The 24,589-nt window shown below is 49.7% G+C and overlaps 1 protein-coding gene across 1 annotated transcript in view; it reads left to right on the top strand.

Moving 5' to 3' along the window:
• Positions 1 to 24,589, top strand: part of MINDY3 (MINDY lysine 48 deubiquitinase 3) — a 64,670-nt gene that overhangs the window by 28,447 nt on the left and 11,634 nt on the right. The window contains exons 5-10 of the mRNA XM_068146380.1: positions 1,969 to 2,020; positions 7,324 to 7,438; positions 7,954 to 8,027; positions 8,436 to 8,515; positions 20,351 to 20,421; positions 22,824 to 22,904. Coding sequence (XP_068002481.1) covers positions 1,969 to 2,020; positions 7,324 to 7,438; positions 7,954 to 8,027; positions 8,436 to 8,515; positions 20,351 to 20,421; positions 22,824 to 22,904 — 473 coding nt within the window. The remainder of the gene's footprint in view (positions 1 to 1,968; positions 2,021 to 7,323; positions 7,439 to 7,953; positions 8,028 to 8,435; positions 8,516 to 20,350; positions 20,422 to 22,823; positions 22,905 to 24,589) is intronic.

Raw genomic sequence — 24,589 nt, 5'->3', positions numbered from 1 at the left:
GTGTTTATTCTCTCTTTCTTTGGTTTGTTTTTACAATGTCCTAGAAATCCACTTTCTTGAGTCTGGTTTTGCTCTTGAGTGACTTTTAGCAGGTCTTTGTAGTTTTCCAAAGACACAATACTCTTAAGACACTGCTGCCTGATTGCTGAAGTGGAAAATGGAAGTATTCTCTTGCTGGAGAACCAGTTGTACTTGCAGCTAGGCAAATCAAATGGAGCTTTCAAAAGGCAATCAGAAAGGGCATTAAAGGCCTTTCTGGAATTCTGGTGGGAGAACTGACCAGCAGTGGCTTCAGGTCATGAATGAGTTGTATGCAGCCAGATTCAGTAGCTGAATGCTCAGGCATAATTGAAGTGTTTAGCAGAAAGCAGACTGCTCTGCTTTTGATGCTACTCCACCAGCATGAAGGTTAAGTGTTAATGGGCATAGAAGGCACTGGAGACTGCTGGAGTTTTAACATTTCAGTGCTTATGTGTAATTTGATAATTGCCCAGCCAGCAAGCACAACTTCCTCTTGGTGAAAGAATGCATCTTCTGAAAGCTCATTTCATCCCCTTGTGTGCTGGGTTGCAATTACCCCCCAAACCAATTTGGAGAAACTACCCCCCAAATAAAGTTTGCCAGGCCAGCTCAGTTTGGGAGGGAAGCAAATGAAGCTCTATTTACAAACAAACTACAACCTAGAACTGTGAAGTGCAAGGAACATGTCCGAGCTACACTCTAGATGTACCACATGGATATGGTCACAGTTTATAAACAACACAGAAACTCCTTAGACCCCCCTGGACTGGCTTGGGTCCATTCACCTCTTCCCCCACTCCCTCCCTCCCTCCTGTTAACTCAGTAGTCAAAACAGAGATACCCTGGCAAGGCCACAGGGGAGAGAGAGAGGAAAGTTGCAAGCAGAAGTGACAGAAGAAGAGAGAACATTTTGTGCCTCTCCTCTGAGTCCCCGTTAGCAATCCAATGAATTCTGTGGCCCTCGGTGTTCTTTCTCCTTTCCATCCAATGCTGATTTGTTTTACTTTCAGGCTTTGCAATCAGGGGCTGGGCTAAAGTTCCCCCTTCAAACTGTAACACCTTGGTTTGGAAGTGTTGTGAAGGGGGCAGAGGTATCAAGCCTGTGTTGAGCTTGGGAAGGCACTAATGCTGTATTTTTTTCCTGCCTGGGACACAACCCTTGTTGGAAAGGCTGTGGAGCCATTATGAAAAGAGACCAATGGGAATTCCTTTCAGAGCAGAATGCCCAACCCTTTGCAAAAGAATTCTGCTGAATTTGGACTTGATGGGGTGCTTGGTGCCATGGGTTAGTTGTTTAGGTGGGTTGGATTGGCTGATGGGTTGGACACGATGATCTTGAAGGCCTCTTCCAACCTGGTTTATTCTGTGTATTTCTATTCTATTCTATTCTATTCTATTCTATTCTATTCTATTCTATTCTATTCTATTCTATTCTATTCTATTCTATTCTATTCTAATTGTTGGGGTAATATATAAATATTAAAAGGGGGGAGGGGAGGAACCCAACAAAATTTCAGTCAGAGGAATGTGTATGTGAAGAGAAACTACACTGAGAGTGATCCAATGAACCATGCTTGCTTTTCTAGGAATTAACACTTCTTGTTTGCTTGCAGAAATGGTATCTGTGGCATGCAGATGCTGGAGGAGCTTGGTACAAAACCAACAGCTCAGCAGCTGACAAATGTTTTCCAGGCTCCACACTCCAGTGGCTTTGTGCTTTTAGTCAATGGATCAGCCCAAATAGAAATGTCCTCACTAATTGCTGTGGTGGAATCTCGACTGTTGCAGTAAATTAGTTTAAACTAATCAGTTGCAAAGTGAAAATGGCGAGGGGAGGATGAAACATTTGCAATGTAATTACAGCTTGGAAGTTTACTTAGCTTGCTGTGTGTATCTTGTGTCATTTCTTTGCCATGTGTAGTGCTGAAAAGTGTCTCTTGTGTATAGCTGCCTTGGCTGTGGAAGAGCTTGGCTTTGAGCGGTATCATGCATTAATTCAGTAAGTAATATGTTGCAACATTTCAAATACAATCTTTTGAAGTTAACTCTGATGCTCACAGCCCTGAGTGGGATATGCTGAGGAGCTTTTTCCTCTGTGTGTTCTGCATCAGGGTAAATTCAGATGTGTGGGTGTGGTTTGGGGGGGTTTGCTTTTCCTCTGTGGTTTCCTGGTCAGAGTGGAATCTTGATGTTGAGCATTGGCCCTGAGCATGAAACTGGAGCAATGGGATGGGTGAGAATGGCCAAAGAACCTGGGCAGTTCATCTGGGTGAAAACAGCTAATAGAGAGTCACACTTCAATTAAAGATGCTCATCCTCAAGACTTAAAAATGATAATCCTCAATAGTTATCAATCAAAGGTGATAGTCCTCAAGATGGAGCAAAGATGCTAATCCACAATATTTCTCAATTAAAGGTGCTAATCCTCAATAGTTATGAACCAAAGATGCTAATCCCCAATATTTATCAGTTAAAGATTCTAATCCCCAATAGTTATGAATCAAAGATGCTCATCCTCAGTATTTATCTGTTAAAGGTGCTAATCCTCAATATTTATCAATTAAAGGTGCTGATCCCCAATATTTCTCAACTAAAGATTCTAATCCTCAATAGTTACAAACCAAAGAAGCTAATCCCCAATAGTTATCAATTAAAGGTGTTGATTCCCAATATTTATGAATCAAAGATGCTAATCCTCAGTATTTATCAGTTAAAGGTGCTAATCCCCAATATTTATCAATTAAAGGTGCTGATCCCCAATATTTCTCAATTAAAGATTCTAATCCTCAATAGTTACGAACCAAAGAAGCTAATCCCCAATAGTTATCAATTAAAGGTGGTGATCCCCAATATTTATGAATCAAAGATGCTAATCCTCAGTATTTATCAGTTAAAGACTCTAATCCTCAGTGTTTATGAACCAAAGAAGCTAATCCTCTATAATTATCAAAGATGATGATCCTCAATATTTATCAATTAAAAATGCTGATCCTCAATATTTAGGAATCAAAGGTGATAATCCTCAATATTCATCAATTAAAGATGGTGATCCTCAATACTTACCAAAGAGCCTAATCCTCAATATTTATGAACCAAAGAAGCTAATCTTCAATATTTACCACTTAAAGATATTAATCCTCAGTATATATCTATCAAAGATGATCATCCTCAGTATTTATCAATTAAAGATGCTAATCCTCAGTATTTATCAATTAAAGATGCTAATCCTCAGTATTTATCAATTAAAGATGCCCATCCTCAGTATTTATCAATTAAAGATACTAATCCTCAGTATATAAGATGATCATTTTCAGTATTTATCATTTAAAGATGATGTTCCTCAATATTGATCAAAGATTCCCATCCTCAGTATCTATCAGTTAAAGATGCTAATCCTCATTATTTATCAATTAAAGATTCCCATCCTCAGTATTTATCAATTAAAGATGCCCATCCTCAGTATTTATCAATTAAAGATGCTCATCCTCAGTATTTATCAATTAAAGATGCTCATCCTCAGTATTTATCAAAGATGCCCATCCTCAGTATTTATCAATTAAAGATTCCCATCCTCAGTATTTATCAATTAAAGATTCCCATCCTCAGTATTTATCAATTAAAGATTCCCATCCTCAGTATTTATCAATTAAAGATTCCCATCCTCAGTATTTATCAATTAAAGATTCCCATCCTCAGTATTTATCAATTAAAGATGCCCATCCTCAGTATTTATCAATTAAAGATGCCCATCCTCAGTATTTATCAATTAAAGATGATAATCCTTTGTATTTATCAATTAAAGATGCTAATCCTCAGTATTTATCAATTAAAGATGCCCATCCTCAGTATTTATCAATTAAAGATGCCCATCCTCAGTATTTATCAAAGATGCCCATCCTCAGTATTTATCAATTAAAGATGCCCATCCTCAGTATTTATCAATTAAAGATGCCCATCCTCAGTATTTATCAATTAAAGATGCTAATCCTCAGTATTTATCAGTTAAAGATGCCCATCCTCAGTATTTATCAAAGATGATATTCCTCAATATTGATCAAAGATGCTAATCCTCAGTATTTATCAATTAAAGATGCCCATCCTCAGTATTTATCAAAGGTGCTAATCCTCAATGTTTATCCATTAAAGATGTTAATCCTCAATAATTATCAATCAAAGATGATAGTCCTCCATATTTATCAATGAAGGATGGTGATCCTCAATACTAATCAATGAAAGGTCCTCTATATTTACACAATCTCCACAGATTATTCTGTGTGGAACACTTGTGATGCATATCCTAAACAGGACCCTTGGCAGGCAGTGTTTGATTGGAGGCAAGCTTCTCTTTCTTGCTGGGCATGACCACTCTGGCATCTGTCTTCAGAGCAAGCTGAGTGGTGGATTCCAGAACTGACCTTTTTCAGAGCTGACTTCTTTTTTTACCCAGAGCTGGGTTGGTTTTGGTTTTTCCCCAGAGCTGTCTTTTTTCCCCCAGAGCTGACTCTGCCTTTGCATACATACCTTGTATGCTGCATGTACTCTATCCATAAGGAAAAGCAGGTTAACATTCTCAAGTGTTAGCCAGAGTGAGGACCAGCTGGGGGTAGATTTCCAGAGTAAAGAACCAGCTGGGGGTAGATTTCTAGAGTAACCTCCAGCTCTGGATACATTTCCAGAGTAAAGGACCAGCTAGGGGTAGATTTCTAGAGTAACCTCCAGCTCTGGATACATTTCCAGAGTAAAGGACCAGCTAGGGGTAGATTTCTAGAGTAACCTCCAGTTCAGGATACATTTCCAGAGTAAAGGACCAGCTGGGGGTAGATTTCCAGAGTCAGGACCAGCTGGGGGTAGATTTCCAGAGTAAGGACCAGCTGGGGGTAGATTTCCAGAGTAAAGGACCAGCTGGGGGTAGATTTCCAGAGTAAGGACCAGCTGGGGGTAGATTTCCAGAGTAAAGGACCAGCTGGGGGTAGATTTCCAGAGTAAGGACCAGCTGGGGGTAGATTTCCAGAGTAAGGACCAGCTGGGGGTAGATTTCCAGAGTAAAGGACCAGCTGGGGGTAGATTTCCAGAGTAAGGACCAGCTGGGGGTAGATTTCCAGAGTAAAGGACCAGCTGGGGGTAGATTTCCAGAGTAAGGACCAGCTGGGGGTAGATTTCCAGAGTAAAGGACCAGCTGGGGGTAGATTTCCAGAGTAAGGACCAGCTTGGGGTAGATTTCCAGAGTAAGGACCAGCTGGGGGTAGATTTGCAGAGTGAAGGACCAGCTGGGGGTAGATTTCCAGAGTAAGGACCAGCGGGGGGTAGATTTCCAGAGTAAGGACCAGCTGGGGGTAGATTTCCAGAGTAAAGGACCAGCGGGGGGTAGATTTCCAGAGTAAAGGACCAGCGGGGGGTAGATTTCCAGAGTAAGGACCAGCTGGGGGTAGATTTCCAGAGTAAGGACCAGCTGGGGGTAGATTTCCAGAGTAAGGACCAGCTGGGGGTAGATTTCCAGAGTAAAGGACCAGCTGGGGGTAGATTTCCAGAGTAAGGACCAGCTTGGGGTAGATTTCCAGAGTAAGGACCAGCTGGGGGTAGATTTGCAGAGTGAAGGACCAGCTGGGGGTAGATTTCCAGAGTAAAGGCCAGTTGGGGGTAGATTTCTAGAGTAAGGACCAACTGGGGGTAGATTTCCAGAGTAAAGGACCAGCTGGGGGATAGATTTCCAGAGTAAAGGACCAGCGGGGGGTAGATTTCCAGAGTAAGGACCAGCTGGGGGTAGATTTCCAGAGTAAGGACCAGCTGGGGGTAGATTTCCAGAGTAAAGGACCAGCTGGGGGTAGATTTCCAGAGTAATCTCCAGCTCTGGGTAGATTTCCAGAGTAAGCTCCAGCTGGGGGTAGATTTCCAGAGTAAAGGACCAGCTGGGGGATAGATTTCCAGAGTAAAGGACCAGCTGGGGGTAGATTTCCAGAGTAAAGGCCAGTTGGGGGTAGATTTCTAGAGTAAGGACCAACTGGGGGTAGATTTCCAGAGTAAAGGACCAGCTGGGGGTAGATTTCCAGAGTAAAGGACCAGCTGGGGGTAGATTTCCAGAGTAAGGACCAGCTGGGGGTAGATTTCCAGAGTAAAGGACCAGCTGGGGGTGGATTTCCAGAGTAAGGACCAGCTGGGGGTAGATTTCCAGAGTAAAGGACCAGCTGGGGGTAGATTTCCAGAGTAAGGACCAGCGGGGGGTAGATTTCCAGAGTAAGGACCAGCTGGGGGTAGATTTCCAGAGTAAAGGACCAGCTGGGGGTAGATTTCCAGAGTAATCTCCAGCTCTGGGTAGATTTCCAGAGTAAGCTCCAGCTGGGGGTAGATTTCCAGAGTAAAGGACCAGCTGGGGGATAGATTTCCAGAGTAAAGGACCAGCTGGGGGTAGATTTCCAGAGTAAAGGACCAGCTGGGGGTAGGTTTCCAGAGTAATCTCCAGCTCTGGGTAGATTTCCAGAGTAAGGACCAGCTCGGGGTAGATCTTTGCAGATGTTTGGGTTTAACAACAAAACAATGTGCAAGAAATCAAGAGGAAGATAATAGATCAAAGCTTGTGCAGGATGAGCAGAGAGTGTGATTAGTTTTTGAGTCATTCCAACTAGATATCCACTCTGAACAGCAGTGTTGAGCTCTACAGAGTGTATTGCTGGAGTGGAGTCCTGGAGGGGCTCTTCCTTTCTTCCACTTTTTCTTGTTTCACCTTTGCTCACCTGCCGTCAGCTCATCACCCAGGCAGCAGCCCCAGGCAGCTGCTGAAAGGTTCATGTCCCATTCCTGGTTTGGAATGGTTTGCTTTTTCCAGAGCTAAGTCAAGTTTAATGTGCAGTGTAATAATTCCTTGGGAAGCCTGAAGGATGGTCTGGCCTGGTGAGGTGGAAGGGTCTTGTTCTGCCCAGCTTATGACCTGAATGTCTCTCAGAACACCTGCCTGTGGTGGCATCCAGCCCAGTTTCAGTGACAGTCTTTTGGAGAATTACTGGTTCAAGCCACTTGGCTCTTTCCCAAGGGCAAGGTGCTGGTTGGTGTTTGCACACAAAACCCATGTCCCTCATCACACACTGCTCCAGAATGATTGCTCTTCTTCTGAAGGGTAAATACAGATAGCTCTGTGGCAGTCAGAGTAACTCCAGACCAGCTGCTGCAGGCAACACCAGATTTACTCTGCTCTCAGTTGGCCATTTTCATGTTGGGTCTGTTGGTAGCTGTTGCTTGTGCTTTGTGACACTACTCTAATGCTCCATCTAAACACCTTCTCCCCTTTTTGTTGGGTTTTCTCATCCTCAGCAAAAGAGCATTCAAGAGCTTCCCTGAACTGAAGGCTGCTGTCTGGGATCAGTACTCAGTGTGGACCAACAGATTTGGAGTATTGCTCTTTCTGTACTCTGTAATACTGACAAAGGTTTGTGGGGCCTTTGGGAGTTGGCTGTGGGGTGGTTTGTGCCTTTGGGAAGAGAAAGTTTGGTCCTGTGACCCTCCTTCTGTTTCTGGTTTGGTGTTCTCCTTGTTTCCTGCCCCTTGATTTGAGCAGACCTCAAAGGGGGATAAACCAGGCTTGCATAGGCTGTGATACCAGTGAAGCTGCTCAACTAAGCCAACCTGAGCTAACTGGATGGGGCAATGTCTTTATCCATCTGGTAGTCCATGGCCAGCAGAAAAACTTGAAAACCTTAGTGGGGGGGAGGTTAGAGGTTTGATTTTTGTGGGTGTTTTTCTCCTGGTCTGGGGGAATTGCAGATTTTAGGAAGAAACTTGCTTGTCTGTGGCTAACCTCTCTCACCAAGGGAAAGAAGTGGATTTAGCTATCAACTGACTTCAGAACATCAGCCTCCTAGTGTCCTGCTGGTGCATCCTGTTGTAGGGAAGGGTGCAGCTCAGAACCTTCAGAGAGCAACAATGTTTGTCATCTTTCTGTAGGGTATTGAAAACATTAAGAATGAAATTGAAGATGCAACTGAGCCATTGATAGATCCTGTGTATGGTCATGGAAGGTAAGCTGCCACCACTGGGAGTAGATCAGTGGGCTAATTGTTGATGGTTCTGGAGCTCTTAATGATGACAAAGGTTCCATTCTAACTTCACCTAAACCCAACACCTAACACTTCTCACTGCTTACTCTGTTTGGTGCCTGAGTTCTGAAGCAGGGGCTGGTGTTATTGCTGATCTGTTGGAGGAACAGCTCTGCAGTCCAGGGCTGTGCTCGTGTACCAAGTTGTTACTTGGGAGAGTGGAGACCGTATGAGCATCACTGAATTCCAGCTGCATTGAAGGAATACAGTTGGAGAGTCTCTGCTTAGCTGTGTCAGAAACACAGCAGCTCTTTCATTGGTTAGAGACACCATTTGGCTCTGAAGAGTGGTTGCAGCCCTTGTGACAGCATGCTTCTTTCTCCTGTGCAGCCAAAGCTTGATTAACCTCCTGCTGACGGGCCATGCCGTTTCTAACGTGTGGGATGGAGACAGAGAGTGCTCAGGAATGAGTAAGTTGCTCCTGGTTTGGCTTTGTTCATCAGTTTTGCATACTATGAGTTGCTAACCCCTGTGGCACTGGAAGATGCTCTTGCCTTTGTTTGAAGAGCCAACAGAATTGGTTTTACTCCCAAAGGAAATAAACTGAAGAGGCTCTCAGTGAACTGGGGACAAATACAGAAATGCAGACTGCAGGCACATCCAGTGTGGCCAGCAGGAGTCATTCTGCCCTGTGCTCAGCACTGGTTAGGCCACACCTTGAGTCCTGTGTCCAGTTCTGGGCCCCTCAGTTTAAGAAGGACATTGAGACACTTGAAGGTGTCCAGAGAAGGGCAACAAAGCTGGGGAGAGGCCTTGAGCACAGCCCTGTGAGGAGAGGCTGAGGGAGCTGGGGTTGCTTAGCCTGGAGAAGAGGAGGCTCAGGGGAGACCTCATTGCTCTCTCCAACTCCCTGAAGGGAGGTTGTAGCCAGGTGGGGGTTGGTCTCTTCTCCCAGGCAGCCAGCACCAGAACAAGAGGACACAGTCTCAAGCTGTGCCAGGGGAGGTTTAGGCTGGAGGTGAGGAGAAAGTTCTTCCCAGAGAGAGTTGTTAGCCATTGGAATGTGCTGCCCAGGGAGTTGGTGGAGTCCCCATCCCTGGAGGTGTTCAAGAGGGGATTGGATGTGGCACTTGGAGCCATGGTCTAGCCATGAGGTCTGTGTTGACAGGTTGGACTCGATGACCTTTGAGGTCTCTTCCACCGTTGGTGGTTCTGTGATACAGAACACATGAATCTTTAACACCTGTACCTGGAAAAAAGCAACAAACCTTCCCCCAGCCAGACTAAACCACAAGGCCCAATGCTCCTTTTCTCCCCTCACTGTTGCCTCCCTTCCATTAGGCCTAAGCAGGCCAGAACAGAATGGAATGGAATGGAACGGAACGGAACGGAATGGAACAGAATGGAATGAATTGGAATGGAATAGAATTAACCAGGTTGGAAAAGACCTTTGAGATCATCCAGTCCAACCTATCATCCAGCACCATCTGATCAACTAAACCATGGCACCAAGTGCCTCATCCAGGCTCTTCCTCAACACCTCCAGGGATGGTGACTCCATCACCTCCCTGGGCAGCACATCCCAATGGCCAATCTCTCTTGCTGGGAAGAATTTCTTCCTCACATCCAGCCTGAACCTCCCCTCGCATAGCTTGAGGAGAAGACTGAGAGGGGATTTAATCATTGTTAATAAAATATCTGAGGGCCAGGAGAGAGGGGACAGGGACAGGCTCTGCTGACTTGCTCCCTGTGATAGGACAAGGAGCAATGGATGTAAGCTGCAACACAGGAGGTTCCACCTCAACACAAGGGGGAACTTCTTTACTGTGAGGGTCCCAGAGGCCTGGAGCAGGCTGCCCAGAGAGGTTGTGGAGTCTCCTTCTGTGGAGCCTTTGCAGCCCTGTCTGGATGTGTTCCTGTGTGAGCTGTGCTGGATTCTCTGCTCCTGCTCTGGCAGGGGGTTGGACTTGATGGTCTCTTTGGGTCCTTTCCAACCGCTGACATCCTGTGAGCTGTGATGCTGGTGCATGGCAGTGTAGTCTCTGCAGGTTAGGGACCACTGTGCACATCAGCCACATCAGGCTAGGCAAAAGGACTGAGAGGAACCTAATAAAATTCACCCAAGTCCTGGGTTGAGATAGAATGGAACAGAATAGAATGGAATGGAATAGAATTAACCGGATTGGAAATAGACCTTCAAGATTATCAAGTCCAACCTATCATGCAGCACCATCTAATCAACTAACCCATGGCACCAAGTGCCTCATCCAGGCTCTTCCTAAACACCTCCAGGGATGGGGACTCCACCACCTCCCTGGGCAGCACATCCCAATGGCCAATCTCTCTTGCTGGGAAGAACTTCTTCCTAACCTCCAGCCTAAACCTCCCCTGGCACAGCTTGAGACTGTGTCCTCTTGTTCTGGTGCTGGGTGCCTGGGAGAAGAGACCAACCCCCACCTGGCTACAACCTCCCTTCAGGGAGTTGGAGAGAGCAAGAAGGTCTCCCCTGAGCCTCCTCTTCTCCAGGCTAAGCAACCCCAGCTCCCTCAGCCTCTCCTCACAGGGCTGTGCTCCAGACCCCTCCCCAGCCTTGTTGCCCTTCTCTGGACACCTTCAAGTCTCTCAATATCCTTCCTAAACTGAGGAGCCCAGAACTGGACACAGTACTCAAGGTGTGGCCTAACCAGTGCTGAGCACAGGGCACAATGAGCTCCCTGCTCCTGCTGGCCACACTGTTCCTAATGCAGGCCAGGATGCCATTGGCCCTCTTGGCTGCCTGGGCACACTGCTGGCTCATGTTCAGCTGCTGTCAACCAGCACCCCCAGGTCCCTTTCTGCCTGGCTGCTCTCAGCCACTCTGCCCCCAGCCTGTAGCACTGCCTGTTGTTGTTGGTGTCAATGTGCAGCACCTGGCACTTGGATGTGTTCAATCTCCTGCCTTTGGACTCTGCCCATCTGCCCAGCCTGGCAAGGTCCCTCTGCAGAGCCTCTCTGCCCTTAAACAGCAGGACTCAAGGAAATGGTATAAAAAGTTACAGTTTCTTGTAAGTGAAGATTTTGTTCCTTCTACTTTCCTTATCAGAAAACCCCACCCCAGAGATGTCAGTGCATTCATGGGCAAGGGCCCCAAGCCATCATTGTCTGTGTTCATCTGGATGCTATGAACTAGAGCCTCAGCCCTGACCACTAGAAACTGTCTTCATTCTCAGTCACCTTATGCAGTAGCCACAGTTACTCAGTTATGCAGTTATTCAGGTGTATTTTCCTCCACCTGGTTCACAACAACCCCCTGGTGAGCTACAGGCTTGGGGATGTGTGGGAGATGCTGGCCAGTTCTGGCTGGGTAATGCTGGCCAGTATCACAGGAAGGTGATGCTGGCAAATGAGAACCATAGAGTTGTCAGGGTTGGAAGGGACCTCAAGGATTATCCAGTTCCAACCCCCCTGCCAATGAGGCTCAGGGGAGACCTTATTGCAATCTACAACTACCTGAAGGGAGGTTGTAGCCAGGTGGGGGTTGGTCTCTTCTCCCAGGCACCCAGCACCAGAACAAGAGGACACAGTCTCAGGCTGTGCCAGGGGAGGTTTAGGCTGGAGGTGAGGAAGAAATTCTTCCCAGCAAGAGAGATTGGCCATTGGGATGTGCTGCCCAGGGAGGTGGTGGAGTCCCCATCCCTGGAGGTGTTGAGGAAGAGCCTGGATGAGGCACTTGGGGCCATGGTTTAGTTGATCAGATGGTGCTGGGTGATAGGTTGGACTTGATGATCTCAAAGGTCTTTTCCAACTTGGTTAATTCCATTCCATTCTATTCCATTCCATTTCATTCCATTCTGTTCCATTCCATTCTGTTCCATTCCATTCTGTTCCATTCCATTCTGTTCCATTCCATTCTGTTCTGGCCTGCTTAGGCCTAATGGAAGGCAGGCAACAGTGAGGGGAGAAAAGGAGCATTGGGCCTTGTGGTTTAGTCTGGCTGGGGGAAGGTTTGTTGCTTTTTTCCAGGTACAGGTGTTAAGGATTCATGTGTTCTGTATTCCATTCCATTCCTTCCATTCCATTCTAATTCTGGCTGGGTAATGCTGGCCAATATCACAGGAAGGTGATGCTGGCTAATGAGAGCCACAGACTTGTCAGGGTTGGAAGGGACCTCAGGGATTATCTAGTTCCAGCCCCCCTGCCATGGGCAGGTAAAAGGTGATGCTGTTGTCATAAGTAAACACATTCACTGAACTGCCTTTCCCCAATGGCATTGCCTTGCAGTCAGCAGTGCTGTGAGGCCACTGCAGCTCTTCTTCAACCATTTCAAAGGCCCTGCCAGTAGTTTTATCACTGCCAAAGAGCACAGTGAATTGCAAACCTGAGGAATTGCCAGGGAGTGTAGAGCTCTGACTCCTGCACTGTTTGTATTTCAGAGAGGGTCATGGATGGTGATGGGAATTGGTTTGGGCCCCCAGGGGTGATCCCCTTCTTTGACTATCAGACATGGTCCCCTTTAAGCCTTATTCTCATCTCTTGCCACAGTTACCCACACTAGGAAGGCATGGTGAGACAGATGTTTTTCCCTCTGTTCTAAAGGCTGCAGTGTAGCAGCTGAGTAAGAATCCAGCTGAAGCTGTAACTGTGCCAGGATCTGGCACCTCATGCTGTCCCTAGATGGCAGTGCCCTGACACAGCTGAGGACTAGAGCATCAGGAGAAGCACAGCCAGCAGGGCCAGGGAGGGGATTCTGCCCCTCTGCTTCACGCTGCTGAGACCACAGCTGGAGCTCTGGGGCCAGTTCTGGAGCCTCTGTGCCAGGAAGGATCTGGAGGTGCAGGAAGGTGTCCAGAGAAGGGCCAGGAGGAGGAGCAGAGGGCTGGAGCTGCTCTGCTCTGGAGACAGCCTGAGAGAGTTGGGGTTGTGCAGTCTGGGGAGGAGAAGGCTCCCAGGAGACCTTCTTGTGGCCTTCCAGGATCTGCAGGGGGCTCCAAGAAAGCTGGGGAGGGACTTTTGAGGGTGTCAGAGAGGGATAGGACTGGGGGGGATGGAGCAAAAGTAGAAGTGGGGAGATTGAGATTGGCTGTGAGGAAGAAGTTGTTCCCCATGAGGGTGGTGAGAGCCTGGCACAGGTTGCCCAGGGAGGTGGTGGAAGCCTCCTGGCTGGAGGTGTTTGCAGCCAGGCTGGATGTGGCTGTGAGCAACCTGCTGTAGTGTGAGGTGTCCCTGGCCATGGCAGGGGGGTTGGGACTGGCTGAGCCTTGAGGTCCCTTCCAGCCCTGACAGTTCTGTGACTCTGTGATCACCTCTTGAAGCCTTGCTTTGGGCTGACTTTTTTTAAAGGCTTCACATTTCTTCCTTTCTAGAAACATGAGTACTTTGCAGAACTACTTTTCAGAAGAGGAGGAACCAGCTTTCTGACCAGAGACATACACACTCCTGTTCTCAGATGCTGCTTGGTGTTAGCAGGGCTCTGGCAGGGGTGTCCTTAACATCTGTGGGGTGAGGACATTCCTAGGGATGAACTTTGCCATAGGGCAGGCAGTCATCTTCTGGTTCCTTGTAAGTCATAGAGTCACAGACTGGGCTGGGCTGGAAGGGAGCTCCAAAGCTCACCCAGTCCAACCCCCTGCACTCAGCAGGGACATCCTCCACTGGATCAGGTTGCCCACAGCCCTCTCCAGCCTCACCTTCAATATCTCCAGGCATGGAGCCTCAACCACCTCCCTGGGCAACCTGTGCCAGTGTTCCACCACCCTCCTGCTGCAGAACTTGTTCCTCACATCCAATCTCAATCTGCTCTGCTCTAGTTTGAAGCCATTGCCCCTGCTCCTGTCCCTGCAGGCCTTTGCAAACAGTCCCTCTGCAGCCTTCTTGCAGCCCCCTTCAGGTCCTGGCAGGCTGCTCTTAGGTCTCCCTGGAGCCTTCTCTTCTCCAGGCTGAACACCCCCAGCTCCCTCAGCCTGTCCTCATAGCAGAGCTGCTCCAACCCCCTGAGCATTCTCATGGCCTCCTTCTGAGGGTAATCTTGGTTCTGTGTCTGTCTTCTCTGCTGACTGATTCTGGAGGAGGTGACAGAGCAGTGACTCCAGGCTGAAGCTAACCTACTAACTTTCAGACATGCTCTGTGTAGCTTGATCCTGAGGATGTTCTCACACTGCAGCTGCTGTTGCAGCCAGGATCCCAGCTCTCTCTAGTTAGCAGAGTTGTTCCTGGCTGTCTGCCAGGGGAACAAAGCATTTCCTCCTGGGATGTTTTTCTGAAGCCCAAAGATTGTTTATCTGTTCCTTTGCTGTTCTGTTCCAAGCCTGAGCTCCTAACCCTGAAGCCTCTGTTCAGCAGACTGAACTTCACAGGAGCTTTTGTTAGTGATTGTTAACAAATACCTTTAGGTGCTAGAATTCCTCCTCTTCTGGACTGTTTCCTCCTTCTGATGTTGGCTTCCCTTCACTGCACAGAACAGATGTGCTGTCTCTGAGCAGCAGCCATGCCCTAGGCTGCAGGACCCTTTCTTAGCTTTGCTTGTTCACAGAGTGCACTGTCTGGGAAGGGACCCTCAAAGGGCATCTTGGCCAACCCCTCTGCACTCAGCAGGGACACCTCCAACTAGATCTGGTGGCTCAGGGCCCCAGCACCTTTGACCTTGAGTGCCTCTAAGGATGGAGCCTGCACCACATCCCTGAGCAACCTGTTCCAGTGTGTCATCACCCTCATTGTGCAGAGCTTCCTCCTGATGTCCAACCTAAGTCTGCCCTGCTCTCATTTCAAACCATTCCTCATCCTATCAACCAAACTTATAAATGTTTTAGAATAAACCAAACCAGACTAGGTTGGAAGAGACCTTCAAGATCATCGAGTCCAACCCATCAACCAATCCAACACCACCTAAACAACTAACCCATGGCACCAAGCACCCCAGCAAGTCTCCTCCTGAACACCTCCAGTGATGGTGACTCCACCACCTCCCTGGGCAGCACATCCCAATGGGCAATCACTCTCTGTGTGTAGAACTTCCTCCTAACCTCCAGCCTAAACCTCCCCTCGCACAGCTTGAGACTGTGTCCTCTTGTTCTGGTGCTGCTTGCCTGGGAGAAGAGACCAACCTCCACCTGGCTACAACCTCCCTTCAGGTAGTTGTAGAGAGCAATGAGGTCTCCCCTGAGCCTCCTCTTCTCCAGGCTAAGCAACCCCAGCTCCCTCAGCCTCTCCTCACAGGGCTGTGCTCCAGACCCCTCCCCAGCTTTGTTGCCCTTCTCTGGACACCTTCCAGCAAGTCAACCTCCTTCCTAACCTGAGGAGCCCAGAACTGGACACAGGACTCAAGGTGTGGCCTAACCAGTGCAGTGTCCAGGGGCACAATGACCTCCCTGCTCCTGCTGGCCACACTCTTCCTGATGCAGGCCAGGATGCCATTGGCCCTCCTGACCACCTGGGCACACTGCAGGCTCATGTTCAGCCTACCATCAACCAGCACCCCCAGGTCCCTCTCTGCCTGGCTGCTCTCAGCCACTCTGACCCCAGACTGTAGCACTGCCTGGGGTTGTTGTGGCCAATGTGCAGAACCTGGCACTTGGATGTGTTCAATCTCCTGCCCTTGGCCTCTGCCCATCTGCCCAGCCTGTCCAGGTCCCTCTGCAGAGCCTCTCTACCCTCCAGCAGATCAACTCCTGCCCCCAGCTTGGTGTTGTCAGTAAATTTACCCCTTCTCAAGAGGCTCTCCCCAGCCTTCCTCTAGGTCCTCTTCAGGTACTGGAAGGCTGCTCTAAGGTCTCCCCAGAGCCTTCTCTTCTCCAGGCTGAACAACCCCAACTGTCTCAACCTGTTTTCATGGCAGAGGTGCTCCACCCTTTGGTCATATCTGTGGCCCTCTTCTGAACCTGCTCAATCAGGTCCATGGCCTTCCAGTGTTGAGAGCTCCAGAGCTGGACACTGCACTGCAGGTGAGGTCTCAGCAGAGCAGAGCTGAGGGGCAGGATCCCCTCTGTACACCTCCTGGCCACCCTGCTTTTGATGCAGCCCAACTGCAAGCAGCTCACAGCTCAGTGAAAGGATGAATTGCCTCAGAGTGGCAATTTGTAGCCACAGAGCTGGGAGCCAGTGAGGTAGTGAGGTTCTGCAGGGTGTTATCTGTGAACCCCTGAGTGCTTTAGTACCAAGCAAGTTTGAAGAGAATCCTTGAGAGTAAGGTTTTGGATCAGGGAATTCTGCACTGCAAAGAGAGCCTTTTAATAAGAACAGCTGAAAAGCTCTTCAGGAAGGGGTTGTGCCTCCTGGCCACCAAGGCAGTGAGCAAGCTGCTGGTGGTAGGTGCTTTGGGGTTTGTTTGGGGTTTTTAGCTTAACAGTAGAGGAAAAAGCCAAACCATTGCCATGATCACTGCTCTGCACTGCTGCATAAGTCAGTGAGGTGGGCTGGAAGCTGATGAAGGCAGGGTGCTAGAGTGGCTGCTGCTGAGCTACAGGGAAATGCTGAGCTGATTTCTGTAAGCCCTGGAGCAGTTCAGCTCCTATGGTCCTGAGGCTGTAGCCAATAAAATCATAGAATTGTCAGGATCCCTCAAGGCTCAGCCAGTTCCAACCCCCTGCCATGGCCAGGGACACCTCACACCACAGCAGGTTGCTCACAGCCACATCCAGCCTGGCTGCAAACACCTCCAGGCAGGAGGCTTCCACCACCTCCCTGGGCAACCTGTGCCAGGCTCTCACCACCCTCCTGGGGAACAACTTCTTCCTCACAGCCAATCTCAATCTCCCCACTTCTACTTTTGCTCCATCCCCCCCAGTCCTATCCCTCCCTGACACCCTCAAAAGTCCCTCCCCAGCTTTCTTGGAGCCCCTGCAGATCCTGGAAGGCCACCAGAACGTCTCCTGGGAGCCTTCTCCTCTCCAGCCAGCACAGCCCCAACTCCCTCAGTCTGTCTCCACAGCAGAGCAGCTCCAGCCCTCTGCTCCTCCTCGTGGCCCTTCTCTGGACACCTTCCAGCACCTCCAGATCCTTCCTGGCACAGAGGCTCCAGAACTGGCCCCAGAGCTGCAGCTGTGGTCTCAGCAGAGTGGAGCAGAGGGGCAGAATCCCCTCCCTGGCCCTGCTGGCCACACTTCTCTTGCTGCAGCCCAGGCTCTGCTTGGCTCTCTGGGCTGCAAGTGCTCACTGCTGGCTCCTCTTGAGCTTCTCCTCCCCCAGCACCCCCAAGGCCTTTTCTTCAGGGCTGCTCTCAAGCCAGTCCCTGCCCAGCCTGTACTGGTGACTGGGATTGCCCTGAGCCAGCTGCAGGACCTTGCCCTTGGCCTTGTTGAATAGAGGTGAGGATGTCCTAGTTCAGTGCTGGTGTACATGGATGAGCAATTTTAACAACTGGAGTTATGTTTAGTGTGTTAGAGGGAGCTTTCAGAAGGGAAATTCAGTGTGCTCTGAGACCTTGTTAACTGATCCTGGGGCATGTGTTCCCATCTGTGTCTGCAGCATCAGTTAGCACTGCTCTGTCCTCTTGGGCAGCAAGTTCTGCATGGGACAGCAATGTGCCCTGGTGCCCAAGAAGGCCAATGGGGTCCTGGGGGGCATTCAGAGGAGTGTGGCCAGCAGAGCCAGGGAGGTTCTCCTCCCTCTCTGCTCTGCCCTGCTGAGATCTCACCTGGAATATTGCATCCAGTTCTGGGCTCCCCAGCTCAGGAGGGACAGGGAGCTGCTGGAGAGAGTCCAAGGGAGGCTACAAGGATGCTGCAGGGACTGCAGCACTGCCTGGGGAGGAGAGGCTGAGAGCCCTGGGGCTGTTCAGTCTGGAGAGGAGAAGGCTGAGAGGGATCTGATCAATGTCTATCAATAGCTGAGGGCTGGGGGTCAGGCAGGAAGGGACAGGGACAGCCTCTGCTCAGTTGCACCCTGGGGTAAGACAAGGAGCAATGGATGGAAACTGCAGCACAGGAGGTTCCAGCTCAACATGAGGAGGAACTTCTTGACTGTGAGGGTCCCAGAGGCCTGGAGCAGGCTGCCCAGAGAGGTTGTGGAGTCTCCTTCTCTGGAGCCTTTGCAGCCCTGTCTGGATGTGTTCCTGTGTGACCTGTGCTGGATTCTCTGCTCCTGCTCTGGCAGGGGCTTGGACTGGGAGCTCTGCAGAGGTCCCTTCCAACCCCTAACACCCTGTGAGCCTTTGTGCCCTGAGCAGAGCTGTTCCCATCGACACTCTTTGTACCCTTGAGATGATGTCTGTGTAACCCAGAGCTTCTTCAAATCCTTGTGATAATCACAGCCTTCTAAGCTGCAATTTGAAACTACTTTATCATTATCTGAGAGCTTCCAATAAAGCTCTGCAAATGCTCTTTGAATGATCAGTAGATAGAACTTGTGGCTGTTCCTGGCAGCTGTGTGTCTGAGAGCTGCATGAGGCAGCAAGGGGAAGGCAGGACAGGAAATCAGAGTGAGACAATACTTGCTGTTCTGCTAACAAACCACTGCTTGCAGAGAGATGTTTTACTGTGCAGTGTCAGATGATGAAGAGAAATGTGGCCAAGGGTCTCTGAAATAAATAAATAGAATTGCATAGAATAGACCAGGTTGGAAGAGACCTTCAAGATCATCCAGTCCAACCTATCACCCAACACCATCTGATCAACTAACCCATGGCACCAAGCACCCCATCAAGTCTCCTCCTGAACACCTCCAGGGATGGTGACTCCACCACCTCCCCAGGCAGCACATTCCAATGGGCAATCACTCTCTCTGTGTAGAACTTCTTCCTAACATCCAACCTAAAGCTCGCCTGGCACAGCTTGAGACTGTGTCCTCTTGTTCTTGTGCTGGGTGCCTGGGAGAAGAGACCAACCTCTGCCTGGCTACAGCCTCCCTTCAGGTAGTTGTAGAGAGCAATAAGGTCTCCCCTGAGTCTCCTCTTCTCCAGGCTAAGCAACCCCAGCTCCCTCAGCCTCTCCTCACAGGGCTGTGTTCCAAGCCCCTCACCAACTTCTTTGCCCTTCTCTGGACACCTTCCAGCAGCTCAACCTCCTTCCTAAACTGAGGAGCCCAGAACTGGACACAGGACTCAAGGTGTGGCCTAACCAGTGCAGTGTACAGGGGCAGAATGACCTCCCTGCTCCTGCTGGCCACACTCTTCCTGATGCAGGCCAGGATGCCATTGGCCCTCTTGGCTGCCTGGGCACACTGCTGGCTCATGTTCAGCCTACCATCAACCAGCACCCCCAGGTCCCTCTCTGCCTGGCTGCTCTCAGCCACTCTGACCCCAGCTACTATGACACTGGCATTGAGGCACCCTCAGCAAGTCTGTGGATGACACCAAGCTGCAGGGTGTGGTTGACACACTGGAGAGAAGGATCCACCCAGAGGGACCTGGGCAGGCTGCAGAGCTGGGCCCAGCCAGCCTCATAAAGGTCAACAAGGCCAAGTGCAGCTGGGTCAGTGCAATCCCAAGCACAAATCCAGGCTGGGTGAGGAGTGGCTAAGAGCAGCCTGCAGGAGAAGGCCTTGGGGGTGTCAGTTGGTGACAAACTCCCCAGGAGCCAGCACTGGTCCCTGGCAGCCCAGAGCCAGCTGTGTGCTGAGCTGCAGCCAGAGCAGGGAGAGCAGCAGCACAGGGAGGGGATTCTGCCCCTCTGCTCTGCTCTGCTCAGCCCCCACCTGCAGCACTGCCTCCAGCTCTGGGGCCCCCAGCACAAGAAGGACCTGGAGCTGCTGGAGAGGCTCCAGAGGAGGCCATGCAGAGAACCTCCCCTGTGGGGTCAGGCTGAGAGAGTTGGGGTTGTTCGTCCCAGGGAAGAGAAGGCTCCAGGGAGACCTCAGAGCAGCCTTCCAGCACCTGAAGGGGGCTCAGGAGAGCTGGGGAGGGACTTCATACAAGGTTTTGTAGTGACAGCTGGGAGAGGGCAGATTGAGACTGGAGGAGGAAGAAATTCTGGACAGTGAGGGTGGGGAGACTCTGGCACAGACTGCCCAGGGAGGTGGTGGCTGCCTCTTCCCTGGAGGTGTTCAGGGCCAGGCTGGAGGAGGCCTTGAGCAGCCTGGGCTGGTGGGAGGTGTCCCTGCCCATGGCAGGGGGTGGAACTGGATGAGCTTGAAGGACCCTTCCAATCCAACCCATTCTAGGATTCTATGCAAAGAGGCTCTCCACAGGGAACTTCAAACCTTCCCCTTGGCACTTCTGATTTTGGGCCCAGAGGAATTATTAAAACTTCATCATTGTATTCTGTTCCCCTCTGCTGCTTTGCCATTGTTGCTCTACCTGCCTGAGTTTTAGCCCCCTTGCTTCATGGCCAGTTTTGAGGGGAAGCAAAACTGGCTTGGCTCTTTCTGGACTCAGTGTTGTGTTTTGTTTTGAACAGAGCTGCTTGGCATACACAAACAGGCAACAGTGGGCTTCTTGACACTGATGGAGTCTCTGAGATACTGTAAGGTAAAGAAACTCTTCTCTGCACCATGTCCCAGCCTGTCATGAGGGTGGGGTGGGCTGCTTTGGCAGGAGTGCTGAAAGCTTCACTGAGTGCCCCTGGAGACAGTGAAGAACTTGCAAAGCATGTTCAGATGCCACCTGACAGCAACTCCCCAGGATAGGATCCTGAGGCTGATCTTGCTGAGTTGTTGTTTGATGCTATTTGAGGCAGAACCTGAGTGCCCCAAGTGCATACAGCAAGTCAGCAGCTTGGGTTTAGTAAGAGAATGCTTTGTGCAAGGTGTGTGGAGGGTTACAAGGTCCCTGGGGGGTGAATGCTGCAGTTCTGTTCTTCTCTTTTATTCCATTTGAAATGAGTAGGCAGGAGTCAGAATGGTCACAGTGCTGCTCAGTAAAGCACTCTGGATGTGGTGTGTTCCACACCTAGACCAGCTTCATCAAGTGCAGCCTGGGCCACAGTGCTCCCTCCTGTCCTGGCACAGAATGTCCTGATGTGAAGGTTACTGGAGAAATGTTGTGTGCTGCAGGAATGCTGCTTCTGAAACACTGCTCTTCGTGTCAGAAGGCTCTGGGGGGCTGCTCTTTGCCTTCTTTTAATCTCTAGTCAGTTCCTTTGGACTTAGCTCAGGGTTAGAGGGGATGCTGTGGCTCCCAGCAGGTTGCTGTATTGACTGTGAAGTAAATGCCAATTCTGACCTGATTCATCGAATCCCAGCTAATAGCTCAAGTGGCTTCTGCCTTCCTGAGCACCCAGGTATATCTGGTTAACTGCAGTTGAGCACAGGAGCACTTAGTGGTAGTAAGTGTTGATTCTGGATTGATTCATCAAGTCCCAGCTGATAAGTGAAGTGGATTCTACCTTCCTGAGCACCCAGGTATAGCTGGTTAACTGCAGTTAAGCACAGGAGCACTTAGTGGTAGTAAATGTCAATTCTGGATTGATTCATCAAATCCCAGCTAATAGCTCAAGTGGCTTATACCTGGATGCTCAGGAAGGCAGATCTGGTTAACTCCAGTTAAGCACAGGAGCATTTAGTGATAGTAAATGTCGATTCTGGATTGATTCATCAAGTCCCAGCTGATAAGTGAAGTGGATTCTACCTTCCTGAGCACCCAGGTGTATCTGGTTAACTGCAGTTGAGCACAGGAGCACTTAGTGATAGTAAATGTCGATTTTGGATTGATTCATCAAATCCCAGCTAACAAGTGAAGTGGATTCTACCTTTCTGAGCACCCAGGTATAGCTGGTTAACTGCAGTTGAGCACAGGAGCACTTAGTGGTAGTAAATGTCGATTCTGGATTGATTCATCAAATCCCAGCTGATAAGTGAAGTGGATTCTACCTTCCTGAGCACCCAGGTATAGCTGGTTAACTGCAGTTGTGCACAGGAGCACTTAGTGGTAGTAAATGTCGATTCTGGATTGATTCATCAAGTCCCAGCTAACAAGTGAAGTGGATTCTACCTTTCTGAGCACCCAGGTATATCTGGTTAACTCCAGTTGAGCACAGGAGCACTTAGTGATAGTAAATGTCGATTCTGGATTGATTCATCAAATCCCAGCTGATAAGTGAAGTGGATTCTACCTTCCTGAGCACCCAGGTATATCTGGTTAACTGCAGTTGAGCACAGGAGCAGTTAGTGGTAGTAAATGTCAATTCTGGATTGATTCATCAAATCCCAGCTAATAGCTCAAGTGGCTTATACCTGGATGCTCAGGAAGGTAGATCTGGTTAACTGCAGTTAAGCACAGGAGCATTTAGTGATAGTAAATGTCGATTCTGGATTGATTCATCAAATCCCAGCTGATAAGTGAAGTGGATTCTACCTTCCTGAGCACCCAGGTATATCTGGTTAACTGCAGTTGAGCACAGGAGCACTTAGTGGTAGTAAATGTCGATTCTGGATTGATTCATCAAATCCCAGCTGATAAGTGAAGTGGATTCTACCTTCCTGAGCACCCAGGTATATCTGGTTAACTGCAGTTGAGCACAGGAGCACTTAGTGGTAGTAAGTGTCGATTCTGGATTGATTCATCAAGTCCCAGCTAACAAGTGAAGTGGATTCTACCTTCCTGAGCACCCAGTCATCTCCAGTTAAGCCCAGGGACACAGAGTGGCATGCAGTGTTGGAAGCACATCTCCAGGGCTGAAGTGAGGGCTGTTGGTGACACCCCCACCTCACTCATGCCTTTCTTCAGTTGAGTATCATAACCTATCCTGTTTCAAAGAGGAGCCAGTGATCAAGGTCAGGAGGTGTGTGCACCCTTTCAGCACTTTACTGAGCCTTTTGGAGTCACTGGCTGAGCAGCTGAGACTCCCCCAGCCCAGCTGTCCCTGTTCCATCAGCAGCTGGATGAGCTGTCTGGGTCTGCTTTGTGTTTCTGATTCTGCTGTTCCTTTTCAGGTTGGCTCCTATTTGAAATCTCCCAAGTTTCCCATTTGGATCCTTGGCAGTGAAACACACCTCACAGTCTTTTTTGCCAAGGTATGTTACCTGTGATGTTTTGGGAACCTCAGCCAGCTGCAGGCCTCACACATGCACAGAATGGGTTGGGCTGGAAGGGGCCTCAAAGCTCAGCCAGTTCCAACCCCCCTGCCATGGGCAGGGTCACCTCACACCAGCACAGCTTGCTCAAGGCCTCATCCAGCCTGGCCTACAACACCTCCAGGCAGGAGGCAGCCACAGCCTCCCTGGAGAGGTGATAGGTAGAAATCACACACTGCAGTAGTACCAGGCTCACAGCATCCATTCTTTGGTCTACAATCAGCTTCCTTTTTGTTCTCTCTTGTCTACTAATTACAGCCTGCTGACTGCAGGGATTGTTTCCCAGCTAATGATCCTGGGGATAGCATTTACCCAGCTGTAGTGACTCATAGAATCATAGAGTGACAGACTGGGCTGGGCCGGAAGGGAGCTCCAGAGCTCATCCAGTCCAACCCTCTGCACTCAGCAGGGACATCCCCAGCTAGATCAGGTTGCCCAGAGCCCTCTCCAGCCTCACCTTGAGTATCTCCAGCCATGGAGCCTCAGCCACCTCCCTGGGCAACCTGTGCCAGTGTTCCACCACCCTCCTGCTGCAGAACTTGTTCCTCACATCCAATCTCAATCTGCTCTGCTCTAGTCTGAAGCCATTGCCCCTGGTCCTGTCCCTGCAGGCCTTTGCAAACAGTCTCTCTTCAGGTCCTGGCAGGCTGCTCTTAGGTCTCCCTGGAGCCTTCTCTTCTCCAGGCTGAACACCCCCAGCTCCCTCAGCCTGTCCTCATAGCAGAGCTGCTCCAACCTCCTGATCATTTTCATGGCCTCCTCTGGACCCTCTCCATCAGGTCCAGGTCCTTCCTGTGTTGAGGGCTCCAGAGCTGGACACAGCCCTGCAGCTGAGGTCTCCCCAGGGCAGAGCAGAGGGGCAGGATCCTCTCTATGGATCTGCTGGCAATGCTGCTTTGGATGCAGCCCAGGCTGCCCTTGGCCTCCTGTGCTGCAGTCTCACACTGCCTGCTGCTGCCCAGCTTCTCCCCCACCAGCACCCCCAAGGCCTTTTCCACTGGGCTGCTTTCTAACACAGAATCACCAAGGCTGGAAGAGACCTCGAGGATCATTGAGTCCAACCTGTCACCACAGACCCCATGCCTAGACCATGGCACCAAGTGCCACATCCAATCCCCTCTTGAACACCTCCAGGGATGGGGACTCCACCACCTCCCTGGGCACCACATCCCAATGGCTAATGATTCTCTCAGTGAAGAACTTTCTCCTCACCTCCAGCCTAAACCTCCCCTGGCACAGCTTGAGACTGTGTCCTCTTGTTCTGGTGCTGGCTGCCTGGGAGAAGAGACCAACCCCTTCCTGGCTACAACCACCTCCTCCTCCAACCTGTATTGACTTACTATTGGAAACTTGTTACTGACTCTGTGAGCCAGTGGCAGCTCCAGAGTTGGTGTGAGCTGAGGGTGTGCCCATAGTGTGCCCATGGTGTGCCCATGGTGTGCCCATGGTGTCTGTGGGCTGGGAAGATGAGTGGCTGCTTGTTAGTCTCCTGGAAATACAGGTGCTGGAGTGACTCCTCAGATTCACTCCTTTCTTCCTGAAAAAGAAACATGTCCTGAGGTGGTCAATGTGTTACAGAGCTTACAAAGCAGAGAACTTTCAATACAGCCATTTTGAATGTGGTA

Source organism: Melanerpes formicivorus, unplaced genomic scaffold, assembly GCF_026170545.1.
Source record: "Melanerpes formicivorus ecotype bairdi unplaced genomic scaffold, bMelFor1.0.p_v2 SCAF_13, whole genome shotgun sequence".
Taxonomy (NCBI): Eukaryota; Metazoa; Chordata; class Aves; order Piciformes; family Picidae; genus Melanerpes; species Melanerpes formicivorus.
The sequence above is the reverse complement of the archived record's forward strand: the minus strand, read 5'-3'. Positions and strand labels throughout refer to the sequence as shown.